The sequence below is a fragment of the Gymnogyps californianus genome, chromosome 24 (assembly GCF_018139145.2).
Source record: "Gymnogyps californianus isolate 813 chromosome 24, ASM1813914v2, whole genome shotgun sequence".
In the NCBI taxonomy this organism is placed as follows: Eukaryota; Metazoa; Chordata; class Aves; order Accipitriformes; family Cathartidae; genus Gymnogyps; species Gymnogyps californianus.
The window spans coordinates 672,604-698,046 of NC_059494.1; the positions used below are offsets into that span (position 1 = coordinate 672,604).

Below are 25,443 nucleotides of genomic sequence, written 5' to 3' on the forward strand. Positions count from 1 at the left end.
CCTTGAAGCCTACTGTGAAAACATGGTTTAGAACTAACTGCTTGAGTCAGAGATGAAGTTTATAGAAGCCCGCTATAAAGTGGTGAAAGGGCGATTCCTTTACAACAGGGTGACCACTCAATGGAGAATTTTATACAGGGTCAAGAGCCAGCCGATGCAGAGGCTATGCACAGGTGCTGGCTGTGGGTCTCGCCGGCGTGTTCTTTATTTACACTGAAGTTGAAATAACATCAACATACTAGAACAGGAGATAGAGGATCACAAATCATTGTCTGGTCTTCATGTCAGAAGATGCTCTAGCGAGTAACTTGATAAATCAATGATAATCATTTGCTGGACTTCTAAACTGTGAGTACAAATGAACTGCCAGTCAATGCTACTATGGCACACTATTTCTAGCATTATCCCAAACCAGAACAAAATCAAGAATTAACTCCCTAGGAAAGATCAGAAAAAAATCAGGGAAAAACAACCCAAACTCTTAACCTCTTTCTCCCAGCCACTGGAAACAGCTCAGTTCCTTTAGTCAAAACAAAGTCTTTGTTAAAAATAATGAAAGAACAGGTGAAGTCTAAATACAGAAGGAGCATGCATCCTAAAAATATTTTTGGCCATCAAGCCATCAATATAAATGGTTTATTTGCTCACAATCCAGACACAGAGGAAACAAATACTCCTCCTGCACAGCAACTATCGATTACTCCACTACATAGCACACAGTTGATAGGGGTTTTTTAAAAAAACCAAACATATATATACAGGCACACACAAATATACATACACAAACAAAGCCACACTGCCAGACAAGAAAGATCTGGTGTCTTGGAAATCACAGATTAAGCAAATTATGTTTCAGGAAAGACAGAATTGAGAATTAACAGCTGCAATGCAAGCAGTCAATCACTAAAAGAAAATCTTTTAGCTGCCAAAACCCAAAGTCTTTCTAAATATGGGGCAATAAACTTGCAGTCTTAAGGGTTCAGTGCTCTGGCTGGCAAGCATTTCCCTTGCTTTTCTGTACCCAGCATCTAGTTTAAAAATAAAACTCCTGAAAGCCATTACAACTACATAAACACACCAATCAATTCTCCACACAGCTCCTTTTCCTCCAAGTTCTGCAGTTAGTGACCAAGTTCTAACCGACAGGAACAGACTCCAAGTAACGCACGTTTCAGCAAAATACAAATCACATCTTCAGCACAGTAAATCTGCTCCCGCTGCCTTGCATCAAGAGTCGTCACCCCCAAACCTCTGCTGCCATTGCAAAAATTACGGGGGATGCACAAGCCCGGGGGAGCCGCTGGAGCTGGCTGCCCTCGCAAACAAAACACACGAGGAATTCCAAGGAGGAGTAAAAAAGAAAAATCAGGCATTACCTTGTAGAGAGATGGGAACTTTAGCCAGAACTGCATTTGGGACATTTTAAAACAGCATTCAGTTTGCTGTCGGCAGAGCAGGACGTGGATGAAGCAGTAACGTGAGATTTTTCAGTATATAATGGAGAAAGGTCTTCATTCATGACCGCGACAGCAGCAACAGCCAGGAAGAGAGCTCATCAAGGGTTTTTAAAAATTAACATGCAGAAGAAAGGAGTGAAAATGGAGGAAAAAAGGACAGCCATACAGTGCGTCTGTCCTAAGCCTGTGGAAATTTGCATATAGTGTTTAGTCATGAAGGAGAGTGCTCTTACTTCCTCTAAGTACAAGGGCTGACTTTCAGGAAATGATGCCTGCTTGGTAAGTCAGTGAAATTACTGGCAATGCGATGAGAATTACTGTATGTGGTGTAATTCAACCACAGATACACTGTAAACAAAGCTGTGCTCCGCGGCGGTGCAGCCAGACGCCGGGCAGGAGAGGTCCAGGCAGGAGCCTGGCTCCCCTTGGCTCGTGTCCCCCCCCCGGCCACCAAAGAAAACACCAGCGTTTCCCCCACAGCAGCCCCTCCTTTGGGGCTGGGGGTTCCTGCCTCCTGCCCTCCTGATTTCAGGGGCTCAGATGAAGCAATCAAACCGAAAAAGATTATGAAAAGTATTCACAAGTTGGGCATTTTTTCCCCCCCCAAGAGCCATGTGCTTTCTTTTGTCTTCAGTATCTGCCCCACCCCAAATATTGCAATTAGAAAATAAAAAGGAGTAGCCATTTTCTTAACTTTCTTTTCTAGATCATTGTTATTTCTCAGTGTCCAGGAACATTGCCTTCTTTTTCCAAGGCCTTCCTTTTTAACTTTAACAGTTTTGGTAACAGAAATAAGCAAAATTTCTGGTGGGGAACAGAAAAAGGCAAAAAAAAGGGACATCTGAAAGGGATTTGGTCATCATAAGCTTAAGGAAAGCCTGCTCCAACACAGCCCAAGGCTGAAGAAGTGAATTTGCCAGAGCACCCACCACCCTGCAGAAAAACCATCAGAACTTTTCTGTTTGCTTTGGGTGCAAGAGGTTCCTGTTGGCTTCTCCCTAGCACGGCTGACGGCAGCACCGGTGCCGGGCTCTGGCCCCAGGGTTAGTCGCCCCGAGCTCCCCAGGCAGTGCCCACGGGCTGCTCCGGCTCGGACCCGGGCTGGACGCTGCACCGCTCCGTGTCCAGGAGCACAGCTACAGCAAGGCTCGCTGCTCAACGCTCTCCTGGGGCAGCCATGCCGCCAGAGGAGGACAGGGAGAGGGACTCAACCTGGTCAGCAAACCCGGCAGAGCACGAACCCAGCAGTGCAGATGCACACGCTGAGGACGAGGAGAGGAGCGCTGGCTACAGATCTCTCCGTTCCTGCTCCGAGTCTTTCCACGCAACCATGGCATGGCTTCAAGTGAAATGCAGCAGTTCTGTGTTACAGCCAATGCTTGATGCCTGCTGTCATTGCTGATGCAAGTGCTCTTGGGGCCTCATGCCGAGAACTGCTGGAAAATCCCACGTTGCGAGGCATTTCTCAAAAAACAAAACTTTGGAGGGACAGAAGACAGCAAAGCCCCTACCAGGCTTGCAAGAGCAGAAAATTAGGTGCTCTCCAACCCCTCTGAGAATCCGGGGAGACAAACCAGAGGGGGGGTAGTTTTGCTTTACAACATTGGATGAGGAGGGAGGACCAGCCCCTGCAAGGAAGACACGCTGGGTCCCAGGGCTGGAAAACCACCCGCAGGACATAAATCTGCAACGGGGCTCATTTCCAAGGGCAGCTGGGTACATGGCAGAACCCACTGCAGCACAGCCGTTCCACAGGGATTAATACATTAACGGCTCTTAATAATGAGGATCCACATTCCATCATGCAAAACACCTAGTCCAGAAGAGGTTTTTCAATGAGCAAATGGGAAAGGAAAATGCCTTTCCCCAGGCACTCGGACTGCAGCCAGGGATGCTGGTGCCATGGTCAGAGAAAGCGAGGAAAGGGCAAACCCAGCAGCCCTCGCCCCGGGAGGAGCTGGAGCATCGCTGCTGGGCTCTCCCTGTTATTAGAGCACATTTCACCTCCCGGTGAAGGCTGCGAGCAGCAGTTACATGAGTGCTGCTACAGAAGAGGCATTCTGCAGGAACTGTGGTGAAAATGAAGCCTTTGGTTTCTGTGGGCAGCTGGTTTGGGGTGGAGAAAGGCAGTGGGTTTTCACTGCTGCTTTTATCTGAATTTGATTGTATTTAATTAGCTGGTAGTGCCCTGGAGCTTGGGATAGGTGCTTTAACGATACGTTTGAAGTGAAGAGACCAAATACATTTTTGAAATGTCTTAATTAGTGACTTGCTGGTGACTGCCTTGCTGTGTGACCTTGATTAAACCACGAACTATTGCCTAAGACTACGAAGGTCTTGCTATTTATGCAACCTTTAAAAAGCAGGTGGTTTATTTCCTCTTCCTTTTCTGTTAGTGGACAAATGGGGCAAAACGTAGGTAACAAAATTGGACCGCCAAAAGGAAGCAAGATGTATGACATTGTTATAGATAACCAGGACTGCTAAATTGATTTTGCAAGACCACAGTAATATAATCACAGAAGATAAGATAACCCACTGAGAAACCGCCACCTGGAATTTTAACAACCTGTCCTAGGGGAGAAGGCATGCCACAGCATTGCTGCTCTCCGCAATTAATTCATGAACACGCATGCTGACTGACAGGGACAGGAAAGCAGAATTATTCCACCATTCACATTAATTTGACTTACCATCTTCTAGGCAAATCTGAAATGTGCAACCCAGTTAGTTACTTTGTTGGGTAACCTTCACAGCATCCTCTACCACCTCCTAATCACTGACCTACAGGACAGCTTCCTGAACGCGCTGATGGTTTCTTGAAAGCATGTGCTGAACTTCTAGGAAAGCACAGGTACAAATCAATGTCGACTAACACAGCTGTACAGGAGAAGACCAGGCAGCTCATCACCCTCATGCAACCAAAGAGCTTGGGACTAAATTTCCTGAAATACTTAGCTGCCAAAAGATGGGCATTTCAGACGTGTCCAAGGACGCTCCAGGCTCAGCTTCCTGACCCGGTGAGACACTTGTGAAAAAAGCCAACAGGCCCCTGAATGTCTCTGCAAGCCAAGCTGCGGGGTCCTCATCCCACGCAAACAGGCAGCTGCACATGCGGGAGGGACACCTGAGCAGCGACTAGGATACAGAATCAGATCGCAGCCACGTGTCTTGGAAAAATAAGTCTAAGAGCAGCTAAAGGGTGGAAGAGTACTGAATATCTGCACACTGCAGTTTGTCCTAACAGGGCTGGGTTTTTTTCAGAGGGATGAAAGATGGGAGAGTATGCGTTGTACAGACCGTGCTTTGCTTTTCCTGTTCCCATGACACGACTGGTTTCACCCAGCTGGGTGCAAGGCTTTGCTTTGCATTTTGGCTGTTTTGAGAACCAAGAGCCATTCCTGCCACGCACAGGGCAGCCTCTGCTCTGGTTTCAAAAGCGAGCAAGAGGAAGCAGGGTGCATGGTGACTGCACCAAGAGGCTTTGACAAGTCGAGACCACAAATGGTTTATTTTTAAAACAGGCACTAAGAACAAGGATAACGAAGCAGCTGGTAGGTATTTTATAACCAGAGCTGAAATTCAGTGTGTGCGAGAGGGGTGTTTGGATCAGCAAGCCCTGCCAGCACATGGCTCCCTTGAGGACTGGAAATTTGGAAGGCAATTGCTGCTTGTTCAGGAATGGGGAGAGGACCAGGAGACAGCCTGCCACTGAGCAAGCACAGAAGGGAACTCCCAGGCTGGTGTTCCTCCTTAAAATAAGGAGAAACCAGGAAAACTCGTGAAGCATAAAGGAAAGCGAGTGAGAGAGTAAACTCTTGCAGGTGACCCTGAAAGCTGGAGGAAACCAGTGTGTGGCAGCAGGCAGCGAGATGCTGCGACTCGGGGAATAACAAACATATGAGGCCAGGCAAAGAAAAATGACTGAAGAAGGCGTTCGTGTCGGAGGCAATATTTCTCATGGTGACTGCTGTGGTAGGACCACTGGTGTTTTGAGCACATTATGGATCAGGACACGCAGCGACCGCCAGCAGAACTGGAGACAGGGAAACTCATTCGATCAGACTGACTCAGACCGATTCTGCTTTGAATTAAAGCGTCTATTTTAAAACATCTCCCAGTGGTCTGCTATTAAATTATATTACCAGCATTTTTTAAGAGCACTCTGTGTTTCAGACCGGTACTTTTCCCGCTTTTGTTAGCTTTGGGAAGGGGAGGAGGCAGAGAACAGTACTTGCCAAGAACTTCAGAAGGCAGTTCTCCGTCACCTCCTGTGCCTTCTCTCCTGCCCAGAGGTGGACATCACTGTTTGAAGGTAGCAATACAGATGAAAACTAACAAGTCTGGAACGGGGGAGACGCCAGAGCCCTCCAGGCCCTCGTACACCCTCCCTAGGGCCATGGACATCTTGGCTGCCTCCTGCAATCCGCAGCCAAGCACAACCAACAACAAATTATGCCTCAAAAGCAGAATTACTCTCATTTAACCACAGGTATCTCCACCTCAGATAGTCCCAAGAGCTCCTCTTAAACATGGAAGGGAAAGATTTACTCCTGAAGCACGGTTCGTCCAACCAAAAGGAGACATTGCTTTAGAATAACGTCAGCTGCATCCCAGATGTGTCCCCTCCTCCTCGGTAACCAGCTCAGGGTGGCTGAAGCAGACGATCATAGCAAACCGAGCATTCGGTTGGTGAATCCTGTGCTGATGCCTGAGCCCTGGGGTTCAGGAAAGGGCTGCAGCACCCACGCACGCCTGCTTGCTCTGGCCCTTCGCTGTGAACCCAGCGCACGGGCACTGACCAGCTACCAGTGTGCCTGGCTCCAGCACAGCTCACCTTCACGCAGCTCGCAACCGAAGCAGCCAAACCCTTTACACGTGCCGACAGCCCAGGCCGATGCCACTGTCTCCTCGTACACCGACGGCAATACTCGCTCAGCTCCAAGCTGGGAGCTCAGGCGGGTGCGTGGCCGTGTTACCTGGTGGGTCATCCCAAAGTGCATTATCTGATGTATCATCACCCAGGCACGCCGCACGCAGGGAGCCACAGCCACGCCGAGAGCAGGGCAGTGGCAGACACACAAATATCACGCTTGCGGCCGTCCTGCCGGGGAGTGCACGCCGTCATCACCAACACAATTTCACCGTACTTACTCTAACTAAGTCAGATGAGCCATTACAATCACAGCCTTCATTTTTCTAAACCAAGGCCCGAAGTAAGCGTTAGGCATCTCACCGAAAGTGTTTATAAAGTGTAATTAACTCAGCCAAAACCCCAACCCTGGAGTGCAAAAACAAAGACATGAGCATGTAAAGCAACTTGTTCATAAAATGCTTCAAAGGCACCAGAGCCAGTTAACTGTCTTCAAATTGATTTTACTATCTGTATTCCCTGTAGACGTAACTCCAGGACAGCGATAGGAAGTTCCAGGATGTTTCTTATTCCAGGAAACTCTTCATTTCAGTCAGAACCAAGTCTTTCATATAATTTAATAACTGTTACATTGATTTCTCTTAAATCACCACAACTCTGTGCACTGAAGCACTTTTAAAAATTAATACTTTTTTTAAGAGTAGGTTAATTTCTCCCCCCCCCCTTTAACAAGAAAAATTAATAGGAGATTGCAAGGGGCTGGTAGTGAAAAGAGGGCTGGTTTATGATTAACACGTGTGGTCAAGAGCCCCCATACACCACAAGCAGATCAAACAAGGCTGTAACTGCATCTTCACAACATTACTGCAAATGAGACTGCCCAAGAGCAGCCAGTTCCTCCCTGCCCTCACAAGCTAAATCAATCCAGACTGACCTCCTTCCTCCAGTCCAAGCACCACTCACATTTTAAAAAGAGAACCCGAGTCTCCTGCCAAAGCGTTTATACGTAGAGCTGCTTCACTGAGGAGAAAAGGAAGGAGCTTCTGCAGAGCTCCCTTGCACACCCCCTGTGTCCACACCGTCCACGCTCAACAGGAGCTGCTCACCCTCACTGAAGAAAGATCGGTTTTATTTTTCAGTGTAACTATGGCAAACGAAGTCAGAGGAGGAGGCTTCTGTGCGTTCAGAAAAGTCCTGTTCTGGATAGGCACAAGGAGCAAGTCGAATGAAGTTAAGCAAAGGGAAACACAGATTGACTATCAGAAACAGGCAGGATCATTTTGGATAGCAAAAGGCTCAGAGGAAATGGGCAGAGTCGTGTGCTTTAAGCAATTCTAAACAGGACAGAACAGTGAAGTTTAAAGAAAAAATCTGTGGTGGCTAAGAGCAGCAAGTATTTACATGACAGGTATGCTTTTCTAGAACAGGCTGCTCTGCTTTTATGCTAAGGCTCTGGGGACAGACTACAGCCCAGCACACACACCTGCCGAGGGACAGCAGATGCCAAAGTGTAAGCTAAAACCTCCTGGATTTAGTGTTTTGTTGTGGCAATTAACAGCTCTTACCATCAGTGACACAAGATAGCATTGGTATGATAAAAGTGCCTTTGCAGCAGAATTACTGCACACAAGCACTGGATTCCAACTCACCAGCACCTGAGACTGGAGGAATAAACAGCAGAAAGTGAGGGCAACAATGGAAACCAAAACCTGCTGCTCTTCAGGACTTTGATTTCTAAGCACATGTGTGCAGTCAGTAGACTTTTTCCGTAAGGAGGTGACACCACGGGGTCGGGGTGAGACTTTAGCTTAAGACAACAGTTCCCAAGATCAAGAAATGCTATCAGACCCCAATATGGCCTCATATAACTATTTTCTAAACCTCAGTTTAAGCCACTTGTTTATATAAAGAATGCCAATAGACCGGCAAGGATGAATCACCCAAGAGCAAGCCAAAAAACAAAAATATTGTGGAGGAAACAAGTTGAAGTTCACATTAGGCTGTTCTGACCATGCAGATGAAGCACCTTTTCCAATATGCAGAAGGCATTCAGCGAGGCTGCTGCGATGCACACAGAAATCGCTCTTCACCAGAACCAAGCGGCGGCGGTGAATGATTCAACTAAAAAGAAATTCCCAGAGCAATTAAGAAATGTGGCAACTCCCACTCACAGCATCCTCAGGCCAGCAAAGGCTTTACACTCCGAAGGTCCAGCTGAGGACCTCCGAAACAAAATACGGAGAGAAGACAGGGGGGAGCAAATGTCAGTGCTGGAGGAGAACGCGTCAGCCTTCCCACTCTCCAAAGCCTCGAGTCCCCCAAACCCTAGGGCACATGAACAATCGATCATCACCACCAACAGAAAGTGTTTACTATGCAAATACCTCAGAATCATTAGTCATTTGCTCTTTAGACCTTTTAAATTCTTTTTCAGTATTCCTCGAAAACTCTGTAAGGAGACAAACTGCCTACAGGCTACGCAGTCCGAGGCCAGGCTGGAGCCCCGCTGCAGGTATGTTTTGGGGAGGCGGTGTTCACCGGCTCACTGTCAGATCACACACAGGGATCACAAAGCATCACTCCAGATCAGAGATGACACCACCATCTCCTTCCTCTGCTCCCCCAGGACAGCAGGCAGAAGTCAAGCACTGGCAGGCTGCCGAGATCCACAAAGGGCTGTAACCCAAGGGGACAGCAAGCTCTGCTGTGCTGTTGAACTATCACAGATCAGACTTTGGTATCTGAGCAAAGACAAGAGAATAGTCTGTGTTCATGTACGAAGGCAGCACAAGTTCTCACATAAGCACCCAATCTACCTTGTCTGCCCAGCGACCACAGATTTAATCAAGAATCTCTTACCGAAGCATACAGCAAACTCCTCATGTTCTCTCTTTGGTTTCACCGCTCTGTTTATCATGGTCATAACAGCACAAAGTTTAACGGGACTCGCCACTCCTACCACCGCATTGGGCAAGTATGGAAAAGATAGGTACTTTCCTATACAGTCACCTGGAAAGATGTAACCACCCAAGCTGCTCCCACACCTTCTGAATGGCATGTTTCAGCTTTCCAGGCAGACTGTTAATATTTAACAGTTTGGCATCTGGGACAGCAAGAAATCAGTAAAGTGGAAATATTGCTGAAGCAAGGGATGGAAAAACTCCAGGACGCTCCCAGATGACTCCGAACTGATGCCACTGCCTCCAGTTAAGTGCCTGCTGCTCTACCAGATCCAGGCTCTAATTCTGGCTCCTGTGAAAAAAACATCAGCTTTTCTTTGGACGAGCAATGACTAGTAGTTCAGAAAGCCCTAGGTTTTACCAATGGATTTCCACGTTAGTGCTTATTGCATTCTAATAGGAGACAGCACTAGGAGCAAACCATATAGAAAGCTCAAAAGTCAAAGGCTGAGTGTTCAGAAAGGCTGATCTGTGTCCGTACTTCAGCAGAACAAGCCATTTGAGCTGGAGGATGACTAAAGCCTGGAACGCCTCTTTGAGAGACAGTAGAGCACAACACTGGTGTTATTTCACATTAATGGGCACTGTCACACTAGACACCTAGTGAGCGCTGTCCGTCTGCCCTGGGGCAGCTCTAGACCGACACCATCCCTCAGGGGTACGAACTCGATCAGATCAGTTTCAGATTGGAAAACAAAGCTCTAACAAAGGTCTTATGCAGTGTTTCTCAGTTTCAGAGGACACAGGGCCTTGGGTTATCTGTGGGCACTTCCAAAGCCCAAAGCAGTAACGCTCAGTGCAAAGGCTCACAGACAGGACAGAAAAGCACCCATAAAAATGCTCTGTTCCTCATGGGAACGTACATGGCACTACCTGCTATTACATGGTACAATACCCGAGTAAAAGAACTGGCTTGCCTGTATTAGATTCAGAGAAGGACACTTTATTGTTTCTATTCTTGAAGCAGAACACTTACAAGCACATTGTAATAGGTGCAGTCTCACAACAGTTGGCTTGGAAAGAAAGAGTCCAAGCAAAAGCGTAACTGCCTACAATCACCTCGCTCCCATCTGTCACTTCCTCTCCAAAAGGATGAGAGTGGCACAAGAATTATTTCTTGTTCTGGAAATCATCTGAGGTCATTTATGCCTGGTTTGTCTCAGAGCCCTCCTGCTCCTTTATCACCTAGCCAACACAAAGAAGCATCTCCTTTTCACAAAGAATCTCAAAAAATCTGCTCTTCCAAGCTGGCCAAGATCAATTTCTGTGATGCAGCAGGGGAAGGAAGCTGATCGACCACTTAGATACTAGAAAATACATAAGTTAAAGATATAATTAAGCCCTTTTCCCATTAAACCCATCAGCCAAACTACACCAGACCTGTAAGCTGAGACCTATGGAGAGGACCCCTCTCCCTCTTCCCATCGCAGCCTGTTAAATGGCTTCCACAAGTTGATGAGATCACATTTCTGACTCATTCCCACAGCAATTAATTCTGCAGGAGGCAGAGATCAATGCTATTATGATTCATTTACTTATCTGGTTTTATCCAGTTAGAAGACTTCGGTCAACAGCTACTGGTGACTGAGCAGACCCGCTGCATCAGGCAAGTCACTAACGTGAGGCACTCCCAGCAGCTTTGCTCAGGGAGTTGAACTTGGACTACCACACCAGTGGCTCACCTCAAAAGGCACAAATCCCCAGCATACATAAATCCAAACCTGCAGAAATCAGAGCCCCAAGGAGGTTCAAAACCTCTCTTTCGCCATGCCAAGAAAATAAAAGCACAATTAGGGGGGAATTAACACATCCCCCTCAAGAAGAGGGGAAATGCATCAATTTGCTGATGCATCAATTAATGAATCATGCAGGAAGAAGAGACAGATTACAGAGGAAAAAGTTTCTGTTTATACATGTGTCTTGACATTCAGCAGCTACTGAAAATAAAATACATTCAAAAGCACACAGCATCTTAACAGGGCCTACTAAGTATTTCTTGGCATGTCAAAGCACAGTGCTAGCACAAAGTACGTCCGTACTGCCCCAGTTTACCCTTGTGTCTCCCTTGCACTGTTTTCAGCAACTTAGGGCTATGTTGTAAGGCATGCTTAGAATTAATAGTGAAACATCTAGAAAGGTGAATCTTCACCTGAACACAGAAGAGGGGAAAAAAACCCAAACTTGGCTCCATCTCACACAACACCCAGACAGTGCCCCTGTGCTTATATATCACACTGAGTCACAAACCTGAAGCAGACAACTGTGATGTTCAGATTAGCTAGTTCCCACACTCAGAGGAAGCTTGGCTCTGCTGGTAAGCTTCTTTGTGACCAGAAAAAAACAATACTTTTAGTGAAACAAGTTTGACTTATAGATAACATAGATGAAGATTTTGAAGAGAGCCCATGATTTTGCACACCTTAAAGGCTGACACCCTCCAAGCACCCCCTGAGGCTTGAAGGTCCAAGCTGTCAGCAACTGATGAGCCTGCAACCAACCTGTTAATCAGGTCTCATTAGAAGACCTTAAACATACTAAAAAAAAAAATATCAATCACTAATTTCTAATATAAGCTCCCTGTAGCATTGTCTAACCAAAAAAGCTATTCTGCACATGGCTTGAAGCATGTGCCCGTCGTAGAGCACTGCCATAGCCCTGCTCCTTCTCGTGTTTCTTGTCTGATGGGAGAGTCGTGCTCAAACAACGGTTCAGGACACAGTCAGGGGCTGGAAGTAAAGGGGTGCTCTGTAACTCTGTCTGCACTCCTTCTCCTTGGCTACTTCCCACAGGGTCTTGAAGCACGGCAGGCTGTGCCCTTTCCCTACCTGAGGCAGGACGCTGGACTGCATCTGGCACCTGCATGCTTCCCAGAGAACCAGAACAGTGACTTACTGAGATAGGAGAGCTGAGACTAGGAGTTCATTCAGTTTGGCTGCTGCCTTGATAGGTCAGAGCAGGGTAACACTCTGCAGTTTTACTCACTATGTATCTTCAGATGCTGGGGGAAACCCTCACACAAAGAACATACGCAGCCAGACACTGATAATATCTGTATTCACTCCTAGAAAGGATATAGCTAGTCCCTTCTTTATTCCAAGTCAGCTCTGTCAGATCAGCTGCTTTCCAGTCTTTACTGACCAACCTTATCATGAGATGTTACCAAAAGCCAGTGCAACATTTCAAACCTCCATGGAAAGAGCTCCTTCCCACCCAGAGAGATCCCTGAGGTGAGGATGCCTCTTGGTCCCTAGAGATGCCGAATGAACCGGGGTGACTATTCATTCCTCCCACACTTCAGCTCTGCAAAAAATGAACTGGCTCGAATCTCAGTTTGCTAGGCACTGAGCTGATGTAATCCCTAAACATTCACTATTCAGGAATCTACCAGTTGTAATCAGAGAGAAAGCACATGCAAGATACGCAAGTGAGGAGTGTTTCAGGAGGCAAATGATTTAACTGTCTGAAGCATGTTCAAATTCACACTTACCTATACCCTCCTGCCAACAGGATTCTCCCATGCACTTTCAGTGTTTATGTTAAACATCACTTTAAAAGGCAGAAGCAATTTTAAACACAGATAAGTTCCTACCAAGCCAACGGAAAGCTTCTGAACTGCTGTTGTCAGAGAATCTATCCCAATTGCACACAATTCCTATCAGGTGCTGGACAAATTTAAGACTTTGCCTGTCTCTTCCTCTCCCCTCAATAAGGCAATACTGAAAAATAAAACCCATCACCATAAAGTACCATTCTCCCCCAAAGCCATCAGTAGCTATGTACTTACCTGAGGAAAATCACCATTTTTTGGTAAGAAGTCAGTGGGGTCCACAGATGCATAGTTTGTATCCAAGAAATGTGGTCTGCTGATGGAATTCATATAAAAATCGTGAGGGGAATTAAAATATTGCCTGTAAGGAAATGGGAAAAGCAGTTATTTCCTGTCAGTCCTGAGTATTTCTCAGGTTGCTTCAGACTCCATCAGCAGCAGTGAAGCTGCAGCTATGGGATGACACATACAGGAGACTGATATTAAAAAAACCCCTGCGTTTATCCAGAAGAGATATCTAGGCAAAATAATACATCTACCAGTTATATCCTTCTTCCCAAACTCAGTAGTGTAAGAGTCTGGAAAGCTGTAATAAGAATTCAATTCGGCAGTTTGTGTAAACCAGGAAGGATTTAATAGACAAAAATGGTCTGCAGGACTAAATAATATTTCAGTCCTGACAACAAAACAAAACTAAGCCTCTGAGATGTCCCAGCGCCAGGCGTTTGACGGGTGTGATGGAACCTGACAATCACACTACATAAGGACAAGCATCAAGTTTCACGGAAATATCACACCCGAACGCTAGTTTGGGCCATAAAACTGAAACAGCCCTGCAAACTAGCACAGACAGGGGAAGAAAACACCGCCCTTTGCACACCCCTGACATGGAGGTTTACCGCTCACAGATCTTAACTTAAAGACAGATAAAAATGGAAGGGTTAGGGACATGCAACCCTAGACAGAACTATCAGCTCAGACAGAGATGAATTACGGACGTAACCGGTCGTACCTAGTTACAAAGCAAGATCTCTGCTGAACTAACAAGTGAAAGAAGCAAAGGTCTTCCGATTGCTCCCTCCTGGGTAGGGCACATGCCAGCGCTTCCTCCTGCCTCCCTTCCCCCAGCACCGGCTTCCTCCGAGCAGAGAGGAGGTAAGAATTGCAAAAGAGCAGACAATTCCCTTCCTCCTTCCCAGGACTAGCCTCTGGCCTGTGTTACACGACCGACGTCTTCTGGTTTTGCTATTACACAGGCAAGCCCTTTCCCTCTCCTGCAGGAGCAAGGAATGTGCTTCGTAATCTTTCCCGTAAGGGCTGTGCACTCACGCTGCTTGGGCAATCGCCACCCAACACGTTTGCATGCTAGAACCACTAAAACGTTTCACCCGATCTGACTGGTTTCCTCTTGCGGCAAGTTGTATGTTCTTCGTATGCCAGAGTTACAGAACCCACAGCAATAAACTTTAACAAGGCACTGGGGGGGAGGGAGAAACAAAATTTAAGAAGAAATACTACCCAGGAGCAGAGCTAGGGAATGACTGCACTGCCAAAGTACTATTAAGCAATTAAAATGCCATGTGTGGCTAGCAGCTCATTAATACACCATGCTTAACATATACATATGTATTTATGTGCAAACACAGTTATCTTGCTCTGCTAAATACATTTTTCCTGCTCTTTTTTCATCATTAAAGAAAATACCCTCAAAAAGGAACAGCTCCCTCCCCCTCTCTTCCTTTTTTTCCTTCTCTTCAGTGCTGCCGCTGTTTTACCTGCTGCAGAGATACACCGAAACAGGGACCTAACCCTGGGCGAACGCAGAGGCAGATTTAGCACACCTGCACCTAAGAGCTCCAACAATCCAGCACTGACTCTTGGCTCCTCCCAAGCTATTCAGGCAAATTAAAATCTATGCATAAATTCTGGGAATGAATGTATTTACACACAGGGAAAGGCTCGTTTAAATTGCTTTCAAGTTGAAACCGCTGCGGTCTCACTGTCTCTCTTGCACGAGGACAGAGCTTGGCCAGCGCTAACGAACTAACCAGGGAAGGGGAAAACTATTTTTACCAGAAAAGTGAACACTGCCTCCTATTTCACCAGCACCTCATGGTCTGGACAAGAGTCAGTTAAGGCAACGGGAAGGAGACCAAGACAGCCCCAACCTCCCTGGCCCGAACTGCTGTGGAATGACCAGCTCTGGTATGTTATTTTGCTTCCCTTAATCTTGGTTATCAAATCTGTGAATGCAAGATGCACTTCCTTCTTGCAGGCTGAAATAAGAGCCAATAGCAACTCAGTGCGCTGCTTTGAGACCCTCTTAGGAGAGCCACCAAGTACGCAGCATTTGCCAAAGTCCTTTTAGTACCTTTGGTGCTGTGCTTTACCTTTCTTTGAATAAGAACTTAAAGATATTTCCCCTTATTTGAAGAGCTGGCATAAAGCCACTGACAAGTTAGCTTGAATTAAACTGAAAAAAAAAAAAAAAAGTGTTAACCGGAAGAATCAACTATGTGAACCTTGCTGTATTGCCAAAGCAACGATGTGAAAACAGCCTCGTAGCAAGATTGCCCTGTACATACCTGCTCACCCTCTCCAGGATTTAGTTACTGGTAAACTGCTCCATTGAAGCTACTCTGGTCAACAGCTTCCCTTCAGAGGCCAAGGGTGTTCACTGGATAACTAAACATCGTTTTAGAAATGAAATTTATACTGGGTTTAATCACACTGGATTTACAAAAGACTGCTCATTTGCACTCATAACCTAAGCTCTGACTTTGAGCTGCAGCACTAAAGAAGGAACTGGGTGTCCTGGACAATAGAAACCACCACCTGCATTCATCAGCTCCAACATTGCAAGCCATGTCCGGTCACGGAGACACTCAACTTGCCCATGAAGAGCCAGGCTCCAGCTAACCTGGCCCATCCCAGAGCCAAAACCCCTCTGGTTAAACTCGGAAGACAGCCAGGGACACGCACAACTGAGGTCCATCCAACGGTCATGGGCAAGTGCTACACCAGTCCCTTTCAGGACATTGATTCACTTTAACCATTGACATTGGCTCTTGAAGCAATTGAGGCCCTACGCCAATTACTAACCTCATAATAATTAAATACATATGCTTATTATTTAGTCAGTGAAACTCATCTCTTCAGTGCTGAGATCAGAGTTTAATGAGTTAATGCTAGGGAGTTTGGAGGCATCTTACTTCACTTCATTTGGCTGCAGAAAACCAAGTGCTGATCTTCTTGCTGAAGAAGACTTTTTTAACCCAAATGACTAAACACATTTAGTCATAAGTTCTTAGAGAAACTATTCTGCACTAGGGTAAGGTTTAGTCAAGAGGAGCGCTGTGCTCTTCAGACAGAAGAGGCAGCACTGGCTCCAACCAGCCCCGGAGAAGAGGAATGCTCCATCGCAACTCAGCCAGCATCACCACCACTTTGCTTTGTGGAAAGATAGTCACCCCAATGAAACCACACAGACAAAAGGGAAGGAATGCTGGTCTCCCACTTCTGTTTGAACTCTGTTTCACAAAAGAGAAAGAGGGAATCCGGCTGAAGAGCTCAGTTTGAAGAAACCAGCTTTTCGTTGTGTGAAGAGGAGGTTATGTGTGCTGACCCAGTACATGTCCTTCAACAGGTACCGGTTAAGAAAAATAAGCATCTGCTCCCTGTCCCACAGGCAAAACAAGCCAATAAAGCCAAGCCCAAAAATTCAGCTGTAAGAAAAAGAACATTTAGAAATCTAACTAGAGGGACATTTCCCTGCAGGAAGACATGAAGGAAAACACATGAAGGTGTGCAATGTTCAGAACCCAACAAGCACCAACAGTCTTACTGCAGAGAGGTTTCCTACCCTTCTTTGAGGAATAAAGCACCTGGCCCAGAGAAGTTCTGTCATCCCTGAGTCCTGGGACGTTATGAGCTAGGTGGGGAGCATCTTTGGATTATATCAAGTTCAGACAATCACTTTGAGGAGCAAGACCATTTTTTGCTGCCACCCACTCTAAACATAGCGGCAGTGGAACAGTTTGGTACAATGCAAACCTGAGCTGACATCTGACTGACCCAAATCATTTGATGTCAATCCAGCCAGTGGGTCTCAGGGTAGGGCTATTTCACATACTCCGGAAGAAGGTTGTTGCGTGGGGTTTTTTTGTTGGGTTTGGTTTGGGTTTTTTTTCTTTTGTAAAGAAATTGATAATTTCCTTCAGTTTTCCTGAAGCTCAAAACTTTCAACAGCAGGACCTGGAGGAACACCCCGTGGACAGGCTCTTACAGGAATCCACATCTCAGAGGTGAGCAATGCAATGCACATCCCTCCCAGGAGATGGGTCTCCATACTTTGACAGCTTAAACTTGCTAGAACAACGCTTGTTTAGACTACTGTGATATTGTGCCTGCCTCACGTGCTTCATACCAGCTGCTCATCCATGCATCTGATGCATCTGAAGCCCTTCTGGGGCCATGCTGCAACTTCACTGGAGGCCTCCTATGTGTATTTTGGCCAGGCTTTATGCTCTGATGTTATAGCCCTCCATTCAGAGACGCAAACTCCACATCTCAGACCAGCGGAAGATCAGAGACGAGCTGGCGAGGTCACCGGCTGCCTCAGCATCAGTCTGGCACTCTTCATCCCCATCATTAGACCAATCCATGTTTTTCAAAGCCTGCTTTACTATTTTAGCAAGCAATACTCCATACATAGGTGGCAAAGTGGAAAAGGGCATGAAAACGGCAAGAAAAGGGGGTTGTGTGTTTTGGAAACTGGGGAACAAAGCCTTGCTCCAGGTTTTGAGAAATACTTTTTTGCAGATGTGTGACACCACTTCCAACAGCACAAGTGGACTGACCCTGATTTCCCTGAAGCAAGGAATGTATTGAGCCTGCAGCTGCAAAGGAAGCCCAGCTCTACAGGGATAATTGCCTTAGAAATGAACTGAGCTACAGCTCTTCCCTGCAGGGGACCTGAACCTCATTTGTTCTTTCAGCAAGGTTTAATACACTGTTTACATTTTTCAGGTTAAGAAAATGTGAAACAAAGAGGCAAGCTTTGGTATCTTTTAAAGAAATTCTCTAGCATGAAAGTTAACTACTGAAAGAAACAGGAAAAACCTGCTTCAGGACAAAGCTGTTGCTATGAGAATAAGCCATGTCCAAACACAGCCACTTGCAAATGAGATTTCTTCTGCAAGGATTTTGAGGAGAAACTTGTACTAACTCTAATGCCATCTGCATTTTTCTATTTTACAACATGGGCTATAATTACAACTCCCTTTAAAATCCCATTTTTCAATGTTTCCATCCCTTTCAGGATTCCTACCTGTAACGCCCTAACCCTAAATCCACCTAAAAAAGATTCAGCTGCAGTTTTCAAATACAAAAGGACAGACTTTTTTTGTGAAATATAAATACGGAAAATGTCACCTGAAAGGTAATTTTTACAGTTACCAGGATATGAAAAACAGGAAGCTAAAGGTGCAGCCTTAGCTAAATCATTCTTTAGCAAATAATTACTACAATGAGCCTCATTTCCAAAAGTAACTATAGCAAAGTCAACAAGTTTACATTTGTGTTAAATGCAGGCATGTCTTTGCAGGATCAAGGCTATAATGTTTCCAGCAGAGTTGACACGAGCAGCAGAGCAGCACTAAACAGGAAGAAAGCGAGGGGCAAAACCAGAACAAATGGTCAAAGAAAAAAACCAACACAATAGATAAACACAATCTAATCTTGTGGTTCAATACAGCAAAACAGAAATTCTGTTATAGCTCTCTTGAGGATTCACAAAGTGTAATTTACAGGAATCACACTCAAAAAGTACACCCTCTTCCAATCAGAGACAGGCTAGCTAAGAGCAAAGATACTGAACTTATCTGATAACTCCTCTCAAATTCTCACTTTGGGGAGTAACTAGCAAAGCAGAGCTCCGTTCAGCACCTGTGGGACACCTTCTTGGTAATCTTATGTCAAGAACTGCCTTATTCCACCCACCCTATCATTGCTGGCTAGCTCACTCTGCAGACTGAGCTGGACCAGGCACACGAGAAGCAAGCAGAACTAATACAGAGACAAAACACGTCTCATCCCTCTGAACAGAGGAGCCGATTCTCACTGCTGCCAGCCAGGCTGGAACTTGGACACTCACGAGGATGGATCTCTGCTTTGCCACGAAGATGCTAAATTCCCTTTAGGAAGGAGGTTAAGCTAAACCCTCGAGCACCTGGAACACAGTTATTAGTTCACAATATAAAGTTCTGTTTCTTTTATTTCTCCTTCCTCCCACCTCTGACCTAAATAAAAACACATCCTGTATATCTGTGCCACTCCCTGTATTCACAAAGAGACCAAAGCAGCCATCGATCAGCCTTCAAACCTTCTTCCCAACAATCAGCATCTCCCAGTCCCAACAGAGTTCAAATCCAAGTCACTCAGTGGTGGCACAAGGCCACTTCACGTTGTCCCAGAAAATCTCCTGTCATATCCTACCTTCTGATCCAGGATGGAGGTTCAGCATAAAGGGGGAGAAGGAAGCACAATGTTTATTGTTATGCTAAGATCCCTCAAAAATGCTATTTTGAGCATGTAATCTAGAAAAGTTTTTGCACTGAATCCAGAAAGCACATGGCTGATGTCTTTCCCGTCAGACAGGGCCACTGTTACTACGCAAAGGTTACTGGAACCCATCACAACTCCACTTTACAGCACTAAGCTGTGCTGTATACTAGGCAGCTTTACTTAGAAGTCAGTCACAATTTCTCACACGAGCCCGTACTCATCACCTCACACCTTGTGGGATGAGGTCATCAGTGAAGAACATCAGTTATAATCAGAGGAAAAAGTCATGACTCTCGATGAACTCTGGGTTGTACAGTTAGGGGCTATGCATGCTTTTTCAATGTAGACATGAGATGCTAGTATTTAGTCAGCTTCCAGTCACCTACACGGCAAAAGATTTTAACTTCACTTCACCCGTAAGTCTGCCACCTGGTACCGGTAATACCTTCTTCCTTGGCTGCACCATCTGCATAAAGCTAGAGACTGCATGACGTATTTGCTCAGCTAGATTGTGCTAATGGGGTGTTTTCAAGAACTCCATTAGTGTAGCAAATCCAGGCTAAAACAAGGCTGTTCTTCCCTTGTAGCAGCCTCCAGGTTTACCAGAAATCAAAGTTTTTCTCTTTTTTTTTTTTTTTTTAAAAAAAAGCTGTTTGCTGCTTTTTCCAAGATGTAGCAGTTTATGAAATGCCACAAGATCAGTGTGTGATGCAATTATTTCCCCATCAGTTAGTGAAATAAAGTAAACAAGGAAAGCAGTAAAGAAACAGTTGAATCATGGGGTGTGCAAGAGCAGAGGGGAATTATACAAAGGAGAACAGCACTCACTGGTTTTCACTTGGGAAAGATGAGGTTGGGAAAGAGGCAGGGTAGCAGCTACTCCATGAGTCGGCAGCCAGCATGGAATTCTGAAAGGAGAAACCAGAACAGTTACAGCAGCAGAGGTCTGGCACGATTACCTGCAGCTGCAGATCTGAGGCCAGGCTCATGACTTCTCTCCCTCAGTGCCTTCCATAAGCAGAGGTGGCTCTTCATCTCTCATAGTAGGAAAAATCTAGTGCTACACTCCAGTTTCAGCTTTTGAACCTACTTTCCTGTTACTGTCCCAGAAGGACAATAGGGTCAGTCCCCTTCCCTAGCCCTTTAACCTCAGTCTCTGCAGAAAGCGAGCACCAACCCACTAACTTGAAATTGGCTTGCACAGGTAAACACCCAAAAACATTGTTCTTTTCTTTTTGTCTTCCCACCCCCCTAAACAGCCTCCAACATTAACGGGAAGCTTTTAGCTCTGCATGTACCAATACAATCATGGAAAGAATACAGTATCTTATTACTCAGCTACAGATCCGTCTTTCATCTGTCCTTTTTCATGACCAAAACAATGATACCTCATGCTTGAAGCAACCCGCACTTGGTGAAATGGGCCCCTCTTTTTAACCTCTATATTCCTCTGTGTGACAGAACTCAAACAAGAGTTATAAACAGAAACAGAAAACTGCAGGAACATGTAAGCTATTTTGGGATAGAGGTTTGCTTTTTGCCCTGTTGAGAACAAATGCATCAGGGACCTGGTCTTGTTTTAGCAGCCGTATCAGGACAAATACAACCCTATTCATCTCTGCCACTCTCAAAAAAGGCACAGCGGGACCCAGCAATAGATTTAGCATGTCTCAGAGACAAGCTGGGGTAGAAACGAAGTGTGCAATTCTGCATAAACTCTTTAGTCCTTTCCCAAGGAGCCTGGCACCTACCAGCTTTTAGAGAGTCATTGTTTTAAATCACAGCCTTGTTTTCCTCCTCCCACTTCAAAGGCAGCAGACAGCCGTCACCTCAACCCTCTAGCATTCCCAATCAATACTTCATGCCCCTGGACAGCTGCCTAGAAAGTCTGGTAAATAGCTCCCGTAAACATGCACAAGGACTCCCAGGATTTGCCAGGCTGGAGCGGTCTGCTCAGACCCCTTCTGGTGACACCCTCCAAACAACCTCTCCCTACCCCTCCTCGAGAAGCTGCTGGGGCCCTCACCTCCATGGCTGGCACGGCGAGCTGGGAGCGGAGGCCGGGGATGCTGTAGAGCGTATTGCCTGACTGCTGGTGCTCGTGCTGCGGATAGTTCTTCCCCCCGTCCATGGCAGGGTGTGCTGAGGGCATCAGCCTGCGTCCTGCCGCATGAAGTCCTCAGGGCAGGTGGAACAGGCTATGGAGTGGTGGAAGGTTCTTTATCTGTGCTCTTCACCCTGCACCATGTCCTAGGCTGGAAAAGAAATGCACATTTAAATTTTATGAAAGCGGAGAAAAAATAAAACCACCACACTTCTAAGACCAAACGTATCTAAGAGTCAGTAAACAGACGTCAGCCTGTGAAAGGCCTGCTGCCTCTTTATAAAAGAGAGGGTTTTACTAGGAAACAGAGTTCTCAAATATCACCACACCTGGAATTCACCCAGACCTGCGAACTTACATTAAACACACCTCTCCTGCCTTACTGCAAACACACTGCGGAAGTCTGGCAGATCATCACAATCGTCTGTGATTTTTGCCGTAGACACACAGCTGGTTTTTAGCTTGAGGAACTTTCTTGTCTAATACACAAAAAGATTCTGCACTTCTGTGCAAACTCATGACAATCAATTCACCCAAATCGCTTGTTTTCATGAAAATATGCTACGTAGGTGGAACATCGTCCCACAGAGTACCGATGGCCACGCCGAGCAATGAGTGAATCACCTCGTGGGGCCAGAGTGCACTCACATCTCCGATCTCACTGTACTTTGATGTCTCCCTAATTTCACAGCAGATGTTCAGTGTGCACTAATACTTTTCGCCACTGCTACGCACAAAGGTCAAACCAGATAGTATACTTTTAGCATTAAGACTATTAATCTAACAAATATAAGAACTTATCAGCTGTCTTGCATTTTCCCCATTGCTAGCAAGATGAGATTTCAGAATCATGCTTGCTAAAGCAAGAGTATTGTTCTGGCAGGGATTAACCTCACGATCAGACATTGCCTTCAGTGCAACTTCTCAGTGAAAGTCTCCAAAGTAAGTTCTGATTTTTTTTTTTTCTGCTAAATTCTCCATGACCCCAAAGGACACCAATTTCCAATTGGATTTAATGGATTAGAAAAAGAGATGGTAAAAACAACCTATACAACCAGAGGAGCAAGAGAAAAGCATCCATGATGTCTTTACTTCCCCTACACTTTTCTTGGTCCCTCTTCTGTCTCCCATGACCCTGTCTGCCACCAGAAGCCCTTAGCATGACAGCCAGGTAAATGAAACTGGCCAATATAGTCTCATCAAGCAAGCTAGCCAAGCAGAAAAACTAAGTAGCACAAACTGAAGCTGCAATTTAAAATGCACCAGCTTTGATCATTTAGAAGACACTATTTGCTACAAGTAGTATTTTTGAAAAGTCATTTCTGAGTCAGAGTCCCTTTAAAAATAAGTGACCTTTCAGCGGACAAAATTATTTCTGCATTTGTAATGGAAAGCGAAATTAAAGCGACTCTTTCTTTCTCTGGTGGCAGCAGCCATGCCAGGATTGCTCTCCGAGCAGGGCTCGCATGTGCAGGCTGCAGAACCCGCAGGGGACCAACGACATCCCCGCCGAGCCCAGGGTGGAGAGGCTGACACCGATCCCTTGGCAAAAAGCTAGCAGGCAAAGCCCTCGCGTTCAGGGGACTTTCTGGGTGAAGAGCAGAGATCGACGATCCCGCTGCCTCTGCTCCTCTAACAAACTGTGGGCGCACGAATGCCTTCACAAGACACAGGCTTCCAGACTGAATTAAATCATTTGCCAGAGGCTAAGCACTTTGCGGTTTAAAAAAGTATTCCCCTTTTTATTTTAGCTAAAGAGGTAGTCACACTGGGATGCACACGGTTTACGTAAGCTCACAAGCCCGTGCCGGATGAAAGCTGTGGCTCATCGGGGTGGGGCTGCAGAGCAGAAGGCAACTTCCCCAGGAGCAGACCGGCCAGCAGTGGGTTTAAACAGACTGCAGAGTTTGCTAATCCAATCTTTGCCTCTTCCCACAGCCCGACAAATTGTAAAAGCAAAAAAAAAGAGACTAAGTGACCAAGACGCCTTTAGGTGCAAGTTTTTTTCCTAGGAAAGCACAATGAAACATCACCTCCAGAGAATAAAGTTTATACGCCAGCAGAAGTAACACCAGGCTACCTGAAAAGATCCTTAGGCTACAAAAACCACTCAGACCATTTTAATTCATCACTAACAGAATAAATACTCTTTACAAAGGCCCGGGATCACCTAGATCCTTTTCACTGGCTTTATTTCACCAGAGATTTACTGCAGTCTCATTCTTTTACAAGCAAAAGTGTTTCTTTTTACTACACCATAAAATCCACACTCAGGCTTTATAGTCCATAAGCCCAGGAGCAAAAAATAGCTAAAACCACTTAGCTAGCACCCCAGCATCCTAATTAATATTGTTATAGCGGCCTCAGGCCTCTTGATTTATTAGCCAAACGTTAGCACCAGGGTTCCCAAAACGCAGCCTGTCAACCACTCGTAGTCTTGAAGCCTCATTAGGAGCTGCTTAATCACGGCCTTCCTTGACAAAAGTCAGCTCACCAGCACGGCTGCAAAAGCAGCAGCGTTAGGAGTGGGTGCTCTGGCCCCACTCACGCACAAATTAAGTGTTGATCCTGAAGTCCTATTATTTAAGTAGAACCTGCTTTATGTTACATCTCCTGAAGACAAAGGACTGCAGACGAATTTCCTCAGGCAGCTCAACGTTCACCTCCCACCTACCAAGTGGCTCTGCGCGCAAAAGACTGTGAAGACATTAAAATATTCAAGGACTTCTTCCTCCCAAGCCACATGATTTATTGCAACAGAACTCGCGAACAGGGATGTATAAATGCAGACTTTGACCCCAAGCCCATTGTGAAGAGATGCAGTAAAAAGCTTCACCAGTGAGAAATGAAACAACCTATGCTTCAGCATGACGGCTACACAATCATCCCAGGGGATGCTTTCCCCTCTGGGCTTCAGGGCTGCTTTCTTCTTTTCCTTTAAATTGTTCTCTGATGCCACCGGTGGTCCACAAGAGATCCTATGAAATTTTAAGTTACATCTAAGGAAGAAAGTAATAAGAGACAAGACAAACGTTTCTGATGACTCCACTTATCTCCAGTGCACAAAATAGATGAAATTGAAGGGTTTGCTTAAAAAATAGCCCTGCCTCATTCCTCCTTCCAATCATAAAATTCACGGATTTTCTTCTTGTCTTAGTGGATTTGACAAGAGGACCTAGATTATAAATTACGCCTGTGCTACAACATCCCAATCCCCAAATGAAGCAGTGGGGAGCAGAGACCTACTATGAGGTTTGTTTTCCGCTTCCACCAACCTGCTCTAAGATCCTCCAGCCTTCCAACTCAAGATAGACATTGGTGGTACAAGGCTGCAAGTGAGACAAAGTAACAGGAAAAACTTTACGAGGCTTTCTTCAAATGCTATATAGAGCTACAAATGGCATAGTTTTGGGGTTGGGTGGGGGTGTCCTTTTTTTTCTTTTTTTTTTTTTAAAGATTACCTTTAAATACTGCTCAGCTGTTCCTGAACAGAGTTGGTGAGGTTTGCTGATCTAAGGGTCAACATCACAGACTGCTTTAGAGATATCGATATCCTCTGGTGCCTTTAAAATACTGCGTCTGTTCTTTTCACCAGAGACTTCAGGTTTTTTGCTGCTTTTTTTTCCCCCCCTATTTGTAACAGCTTTCGATAGGAAATCAGAAGCAGTTATTCCCGTAACAGCTGTAGCAAATATACAGCTTTACTTACACATCCAAAGTAACTTATGAAGAGTAAAATCAATATCAGAATTTCTCCCTGCCTGCTCTACATTATCTCATGTCTTGACAACACCAGGTTTCACTGGCCGGATTCTCTGCAGAGCAGTGCCTTTCTCTAAAACAGCATTAGTTCCTTAGGAAAACTCTTGCACAATAGATCATACCCAATTAGCAAAATGAAGGAAAACTGCTTAAGGAACTGTAAACTTCCACTCTTG

General features: G+C 45.6%; 1 protein-coding gene across 1 annotated transcript in view; it reads right to left on the minus strand.

The window, feature by feature from the left end:
• SBNO2 (strawberry notch homolog 2) overlaps positions 1-21,612 on the minus strand; it is a 53,727-nt gene extending 32,115 nt beyond the window's left edge. Inside the window, exons 1-3 of the mRNA XM_050910504.1 lie at positions 21,428-21,612; positions 20,230-20,309; positions 13,075-13,198 (exon numbers count right to left, since the gene is read on the minus strand). Coding sequence (XP_050766461.1) covers positions 13,075-13,198; positions 20,230-20,309; positions 21,428-21,553 — 330 coding nt within the window. The 5' untranslated portion in view covers positions 21,554-21,612. The remainder of the gene's footprint in view (positions 1-13,074; positions 13,199-20,229; positions 20,310-21,427) is intronic.
• Positions 21,613-25,443: the final 3,831 nt, after the last annotated feature.